This window comes from Sinocyclocheilus anshuiensis, unplaced genomic scaffold (genome assembly GCF_001515605.1).
Source record: "Sinocyclocheilus anshuiensis isolate Anshui unplaced genomic scaffold, SAMN03320099.WGS_v1.1 scaffold862, whole genome shotgun sequence".
Taxonomy (NCBI): Eukaryota; Metazoa; Chordata; class Actinopteri; order Cypriniformes; family Cyprinidae; genus Sinocyclocheilus; species Sinocyclocheilus anshuiensis.
In genome coordinates, this window is record NW_015539882.1 from 450,662 (window position 1) to 459,281 (window position 8,620).

At 35.8% G+C, this 8,620-nt stretch overlaps 1 protein-coding gene across 2 annotated transcripts in view; it reads left to right on the forward strand.

Annotated features, from left to right (window-relative positions):
• LOC107685441 (traf2 and NCK-interacting protein kinase-like) overlaps nucleotides 1-8,620 on the forward strand; it is a 73,980-nt gene that overhangs the window by 12,073 nt on the left and 53,287 nt on the right. For both annotated transcript variants that reach the window (XM_016482020.1, XM_016482021.1), the window contains exon 2: nucleotides 5,049-5,114. In XM_016482020.1, the coding sequence (XP_016337506.1) occupies nucleotides 5,049-5,114 (66 nt within the window). The remainder of the gene's footprint in view (nucleotides 1-5,048; nucleotides 5,115-8,620) is intronic.

The window sequence follows — 8,620 nt, forward strand, 5'->3', positions numbered from 1 at the left end:
GAGCACAAGTATAGATCTGGAACTTCTTTAAGTCTGTCTAAATATCATTTAGTAATTGCAATGTCTTATATTGTGTGCTAAATACTGATTAATGTAACATAAAAATACTATACATATTTATATATTTTGCTATTGTATTGTGGAGTGACATTTTCAAAACCCTTTCTATATTCCTCTGATCTTATATAATGGTAAATACTACAATAACATAGCACAACAACAGTGATCAGCAATAATGATAAGCCTAATACTCACAATAAAAATAATATAGATCATAACACCGTCTCGGAGGCAAGAAGTGGATTATCCTTCACCTGAAATGTTTGTCTTTTCATCCTGAAATGCGAGGCAAATGTTGGATCACAATAATTAGGAACCACAGTTTCCACAAATCCCTTCACTCGATTGGGATGTTCTCTTTTAATCTGGGCGGCAAGGGCAGTGACTGTACCATTGAGCGAATTTTGCAGTATTAAACACGTATTTATACCGATTTCATCAGGCTCCGAAAATTCTTCAAAAAGAACACAAAGAATGGCGTAGATCTTGTCTTTCATAAAGGCCGAGTTCAGGGATCTTGGGCCTAAAAAGGTTGGTGACCACTGCTCTAGACTATAGGGTTTTGTTTACATGCAACTTCTTCTCCATTGGAGAGCTCAGATTAGTTTAGTTCAACTTACAACGGCTAGTACTAAAGACGGTTCAGGGCTTTTATGTTTAATAATCAGTCATTTTGGTGTATTTTTTATGTGGGCCTGTTATTTTTTGTTTCATTATGTTCATACAAATCCCACACAACACATACTAAGTATAAATCGCATGTTTTCATTTTTAATTTGTTGAAAGTCTTCAACAAAGTAAGTTTTCTAAAAAGGACACGACGTTGTACGAAACCAGAACTTCTAATTAAAAGCGTAACATTCAGCACTTCAGTAAAGCTTTGCAGATGGGCGCCTTCCTTAGTGGTGTTTTCAAGAGAACAAGTGAATGGCCTCCCACTCAAAAAGTGGACCACTTAACTTATGGTCCTTATGGGATTGACCCTGCCAAAATGCTAATGACACAGGTGGGGTTTAAAGCTACAGTGTGACTGAAGCATGCTTTGATTCCATCAATAGCTATATACCATTCCACTTCCATAATATTACTACACTGCCTTCTCCTCAAAACTATACTACTACAAAAAAAAAGTAAAGTATGTAGTAGTTTTTTTGCGCAAAGAAACATAGTTAATGCAAATGCTACTCTTAGTTTTATGCGCTGTTGCATGTGTCTGAAATGTGTCTGAGCAAAATTCACAACATAACGTGCAAGTTGTGTTCCCAGTGCAAACTGTAAATTACTTGACTCTTTTAGGTCAACTACTTTTATGATGGAGCAACAATTTAAAAAGTAACCAAGATAAAATGTACGTGCTTCTAGAATCTACTTGAATAACCTGAATACTGGTTTAATGGCTTTTGAAGCAACTCTGTGGTTGAGTACTTGTTACTGTGACCGTAATGGAAGAATTCACTTTAAGTATGTAGTACAAAACTGCACGCTCTCAATGCATGAGTCAAGCCCAATGTCTGCATTTGTGTAGAGTATGTTTCCGCCTTGTGAAGTTGCAAGTATTTTGTTGCTTAATCTGGGAATTCTTAGACACTGTAATTTGTGCAAATCCTAGTAAATTCCTATTAATTTTCTCCATAGAGAAATTAAATTTTTAACAATAACATTTAAAGCTTTCAAGATAGACCTACTATGAACTAAATAAGTTCCTGTAGAAGCCATAAAGTAGTATAGTATCATTTGCATTTTTACATACCTGTGTTGAATTATATATATATTTTTTACAATATTTTAGGAATTTTTAAATTTTTAAAATATCTTACCAATCCCAAACTTGTGTAAATGGTGTAAATATTTTACTCTTTTTGTCATTTGTTTTAAATTAAATGTAATATTAAAACAATGACTTAATGATCAAATTTGATCAAATAAATGCAGCTTTGGTACGTTGCATTCTTTCAAAAACATTAAAATATTATTTTGTTCTATATTAAACTAATAAAGTATATATTTAAAAAAAATCTTTTTAAATTGAAATGTTTATTTTATCTAGTTATATTTTTTTACAGTACAAATGGTCCCTTTTTCATATTTTCAGGTATATTTTGTTGCGAATCATCCGTAATAATGTGAATCATCTCAAAGCTGGCTGGTTTGGTTAAGTGCTTAGCTTATTGAGGAATTTTTTAAAAATCCCTATAGAGAAAATGAAAGGGAAAAATGCAGAGGGTGCTACATTTGCACTGATGGAGTGCTGGTGTACTCTGTCAATGTTAGCCCGATGCCTGAGGTGTCTTTCCATGAGAAATATGAACTTGCTTCTTAAAAAATAGTCTGACTCATTGTGTTATTTTTCTGAAACGGTTGAAGCAGCAGAAGTAATGGTGTATCATTTAAAACTGCTGAATGCCTGGAGAAACATGGGCCACTTTAAGCATCTTTACATTCGTAAGCAGAATGTGGTGGTCTTATTTTGGTCAGCAGTTTTTCCCCATGCCTGTCCATCTGTAGGAATGCGTTTTGGAGGCAAAACATTCTATTCGAGAGAACAACCGTCTCAAAATTGATGCCTTCCATTCTCCAGCATGTTTCTCTGTAAAGAACTGTACGTTTTCAGTCTTATTTCAGGAACGAAGTGTCATGCAGGTTCAGGCACATGCACGAGTTATGTAAGATAGATACGTGAGTGTTTATTTAAAAAGAATCACAGGAAGAAGATGTTCCTGCAGGTACGGTGACGGTGCAGGCGTGTAATGTTCCGTTGGGTCTCACAACCAGCAGCAGTGACGTTGAGAGTAAGGTCTCTGCCCGAACGCAGAGCACTGTGCTGACCTAATTCGTCCCACACTGACTCTGTGGCTGGGTGTTAAAACTCACGCTTGCTTTTAAAGAATCTGAGCTGATACTGTGTCATTCCACTTTTAGCTTGTACCCATGTGCTTTTAATTTACTGTAAATTCATGTTTATTTTCCGGCTGTTCCAAGGCAGGCATACTTCCTTCTGGCTGCAATTTATAATGATTCTTGAGTCTTCAGATGAAATAGTGCAAAAAAGTACTTTAGGGGATGTCACGGTATTAGATATTGTGTTACTGGAAAACAATATAAGAAAATTATTTTTGTAGTATATCCAAAGGTCAAATAGTACTTCATACAGTGCTGTTTAAACATTTTATAATGTTTTTGAAAGAAGGCTCTAAGCTTAACAGGGCATCATTTATTTGATCAAAAATACAGTCAAAACAGTATTTGTGAAATATCATAATTTAGAATAACTATTCTATTGTGACAAAGCTGAATTTCACACGATCCTTCAGAAATCATTCTAATATGCGGATTTGCTGCTCAGAAAAATTATGATGAATAACAAAAACAGTTGTGCTGCTTAAATGTTTGTGGAAACTGTGATGCATTTTTTAGGATTCTTTGACTAACATAAATTTAAAAAGAACAGCTTTTATTTCATATACAGGCCCTAAATCTTTTTAAAGTTATAGTTCACCCAAAAATGAAAATTCTGTCATTACTCACCCTCATGTTGTTCCAAACCTACAGTATAAGACCTTCCTTCATCTTCGGAACACAAATTAAGATATTTTTGGTGAAATCCGAGAGCTTTCTGACCCTGCATAGACAGCAACACACCTACCACGTTCAAGGCACAGAAAAGTAGTAAGGACATCGTTAAAATAGTCCATGTGACATCAACAGATCAAACTTAACTTTATGCAGCTACGAGAATGCTTTTTGTGCAAAAAGAAAACAAAAATAACGACTTTATTCAATGACTCTTCTCTTCCGTGTCAGTCTTCGTGTGCGTATACGAGAGTGTATTCCATGAAACTGTATGATTTCCATATTCACGTACTAAGGCATTTAGAGCACTTACCAGAAAAAGTGTTTGACAGTTAGTGGGAATACAGCCAATTGGATTTCCCAAAGTATATAGGACCCGCCTCTCTGAGATTCTCATTGATCGAGAGTGCAGGTGCCATTATTGCACTTCAAGTCAGGGCTGTCGATAAGGGCTAACAAATGAACTTTTTTCAATAACACCTTTCTCCATGATACCATTTACCATAGTATTGCCATTGTATTTTTTTTTTTAACGCACACCTTGTTCAGTACATCCCTTCAGTACATTTATATTCATCTAAATAACCCTGTATCTATCCTTCATGTTCCACCAGCTTCATCTTCAGCTTAAGCTGTTATGCATGTTTTTGTGAATTCACTGAACCATATTTCATAAATTACCCTTCTGGTGACATGAATGGCAGCTATTGTCGGATTACCATGGCAACATGTCTTGCTTATTGTTCCAGGTGTATTGCATTATTTATTGGTCGTGCTTATTTTCATGAACATCATGCTTGTTGGAGCTGAATTGAACTCTGACAGTTCTGGTAACTCCTTTAGTTTTATTAACTGAAAATGACAAGTAAGAGTGATTTGATTTCAGTCTTGTTGGCTTTTTATATTCCCACCACCAACACATAATGTGTTTTGCCGTCACTTTTAAATAGAAACGCCACAGTCAGGTAGATATTATTGGTTCTTGTGCTAAAAATATCTTTAATATGTCAGGCATGATTGCAGACATTTCCAATAAGGCAGAATTTTCTGCATAACAGCACAGTGGTAACTGATTATTGGTATGAAAAGATTAAACATTATTATTATTTGCTTTGAAATTTGGGGGGTAAAAAATCTGGAAAAAAGGTTGTTTTTGTTTGCAGGAAATAGGACGTAATTTAGCGTCAGTGTTTGTTTCAAAATTCATTTTCTGGCTTTGGCTCATTGGATACCTTAATAGGCTTTTATGTTCAATGTGCAAACAGATTTAACTTTAATTGACATGCTTTGTTAGGTCTAATGACTGCAGTGTCAGCATTTATGATGACCTCAGTGTATACAGTATGTGTGATTCTCCTTGATGTTCAATGACAGGATAATGCAAGCTAATCTCCTCTTCTATTATGCTCTCCCCTCAGGACCCTGCGGGCATATTTGAGCTGGTGGAGCTCGTGGGAAATGGGACCTATGGACAAGTATATAAGGTAAATAATGGTGTACGCCAAGTCAAATGTATGATTGGCTCTATAGATCTATCCAGTTCAGTCTCATAAACATGTTTTGTATTTCCCTCAGCTGTTTGCTTCAAAGTTTTCCCTCTCCCTCCCTTAAAGATTTGCACTTACCTGTTAGTGGCTCAGCAACTCTTGCGTTATACGTGTGGTATTTTCAGACGTGTCAAGACTCATATGTTTTCTTATACGTCTTTCCATTTCTCTGAACGATTATTCGCCTGCTCAAAACTAGTGGGTGTGAGTCCGATTTTTCAACTGAAAAATACTTAAGTGCATATTTGGACAGGTTGATTTGTTTGCAAACAACATTCAGGAAAATATAAGGTTTAAGTTGTTGATGGTCATTGTGAAAAGTTTTGCACGGTTTGACATGGTCTGAACAGGTTGGGGTGCTTGAACTTCTTTGGTTTGGTGTTTCTTTTTTTGTTTGAAAGTGAAAAGACTCGCATCATCTCTTTGGTTTTCATCCACAGTGATCAGACTGCTAATTTGGGTATGATTGATGCATGCTGAGAGGAGAATACTATTGATCTGTTTTTTAAATGAAGAGATCACCGATAAAAGTGTCTGATTTGACACTGAAGCCACGAGTGGTGATGTAGTTAAACAGTCTGTCAAATTGAACCTCTTGTCATTATGCAATACTTTTAAAGGATTAGTTCACCCAAAAAATTTAAACCCTGTCATCATTTACTCATCCTCATGTCATTCTGAACCCATATGACTATTTATTTACTGTGCAACACGAGAGGAAATGGTCGAATGTTTATACTGCTCTTTTCTGTACAATAAAAAAACACAAACTGAATAAAGTGACAGATAAGCACTGTAAAACTAGTCCAACACATTTTTAGAATTTTCTGGATCATGAAAGAGTCTGCGTTTGTGATGCATTTCATTCTTTCTGTCCTGCAAAATGCTAGCTCTGCTCGGATGCGCTTTGCACTATCGATGCGTTCCTGTCACATATCACTCATGTGCACTTCAATAAGCCGACAAAAAGCTGGTTAATGCATTTAACAACTTGTATGCTATATTTCAAATCAACTGTAGCCATATGATAGCTAACAGACAGAAATTCAAGTTATTTAATTCAAATTATGCCATCCCCTCCATAGAAAGCAATAATATTTCTTTAGAAGGCTTCAAATGTAGTGCAGGGCTTGACAGTGTTTATTGTATGCTACTATTCAAAAGTTTGGGGTCGATAAGTAAAAAAAAAAAAAAAAAGTCTTATGCATACCAAGGCTGCACTTGATCAAAAATACAGTAAAATCCTTAATATTGAAAAATAGTATTACAGTTTAAAATTATTTTCTATTTTAATATAATTTGTATTCTTTTGATGGTAGAGCTGACTCTTCATGTGAAGAGTCACATGATCCTTCAGAAATCATTCTAATATGCTGATTTGGTGCTCAAGAAAAATGTCTTATTGTAAATGTTGAAAAAAGTTGTGTTGCTTAATATTTTTGTGAAAACCATGATACATTTTTTTCAGAATTGTTTTAATTAGACGTTCAAAAGAACCGCTTTTAATTATTTTTTTGTCAATTTAGTGCATCCTTGCTGAAAAAAAATGTTATTTCTTGAAGAAGAAAAAAGAAAATCTTACTAACTCCAAATTAACTTTATAGCAGAATATTCTACCTGACAGCTCCTGTGTTCCACTAAAGTCATGCAGGTTTGAGATGATATGAAAATAAGAAAATTGTGTGAAATGTTTTAATTCTGGATGAACTAACCTCTTAACATTTGAATAAAAATCTACTGCACACATACAGAATTATTAGACAAATTAAAGAAGCGAAAGAGGAAGTGGTTGTGATTGTCGCTTTTAAGTCCTCGGAGAAAAGCCGCAGTTTGCAGAAGTTTTTTGGCCTGACATTGAGCTCTCTGTGTGAGGGCAGTCAGTATACTGAGAAAACCAGTAGGAGGTGTGATTCTGAGGTGTCGCCCACTTGTGAAGGTGTATGGAGGGGTCATATCCTATCAGGTGCTAGATTTCGTTTCCCTCAGTCTCACATGATGAGAATGTTGTGATAGATTTTATCTCCTTTTTATGGAAAATGAGACAGATGCATCACAGCAAAAGATGAACTCTGCTAATCAAACGGGCACCCTTCATGTATACTTAGCATGTGTTAATAAGAGTGAAAGAGAAAAAGTGTGAAGAAAGGAGAAAAATGAAAAATCGTGTGAGACAGTGGAATTCGCTAATTTGTCAGCTGAATCAGGGCATAAATGTACTGTCATTTCTTAATAATTGACTGAGTGTGCTCATTACCAAGAATTCCTCTGCTCACAACTAGAGCCCAACCGATATATCGTTTAGCCGATATTATCGGCCGATATGAGCCTGTCATCAATATATTGGTATTGGCAAATATGCCGCCGATATGCCGCCAATATGAAATTTTTTTTTTACAGAACATATAACACAGATAAAATGCTTGAAATGGTGTAATTACTAGCAGAGCGTGCTCCATTGTTTGCTACTGGCGACCTGGATGAAACGCTTTAAAGCTTAAGTCGATTGGAAAACCATTTAAACTTTGAACGGCCATATCTCCGTAAAGGCGTGGCGAATCTGCACCAAATTCGGGGGATCCCTTCAGCTCGAGGAACCCTCTCGAATGCGAATCGAGTGTAAGTCTCGAGGCTCTCTTTCGAATGAGAACCACCCCCGCGTCGATAGCCCCATGGGTTCGGGAGTTACGGCTGGTTACATTCGCGGTCCGGCGCCGACCGATCTAGCGATCCCGGGGGGCTACCGACGCGGGGATTTTGCTACGGCGACCTGGATGAAACGCTTTAAAGCTTAAGTCGATTGGAAAACCATTTAAACTTTGAACGGCCATATCTCCGTAAAGGCGTGGCGAATCTGCACCAAATTCGGGGGATCCCTTCAGCTCGAGCATAACCATGTTTTCTGAGTGCAATCTCCGAGTTGTTATAGGATCTTGGTGTTCTTCAACAGGTTTTGTGCAGTCAATTTATATGCTATTATGCTCCTAAATATTGATACTTTTAGCTGACAGAGCTGGGTAGTAACCGATTACATGTAATCTGAATTACTCATGAAGTACTCATAATTAGAGTATATTACATTTTAAATACTCGTAATCAGACTACAGTTACTGTTTTATTGATTATATGATTTACATAAATTCACACAATAGCAATAAATTATTTGTAATTTATTGATTCTACCTAATTCTTTTTCATCTTTTAAATTTTCCTTTGTAAAATGCTTACATGACATGAAGGCAAACCAATAAAATATTTAATTTTCATGTTTTATTTTGATTGCTGTTATTTTAAAGTAATTTATTTTAATTGTACATTTTTACGACTTAATTAAAGGGTTAGTTCACCCAAAAATTGAAATTCTGTCATTAATTACTCACCATCACGAATCCATAAGACCTTCGTTCATCTTCGGAACACAAATTAAGATATTTTTGATAAAATCT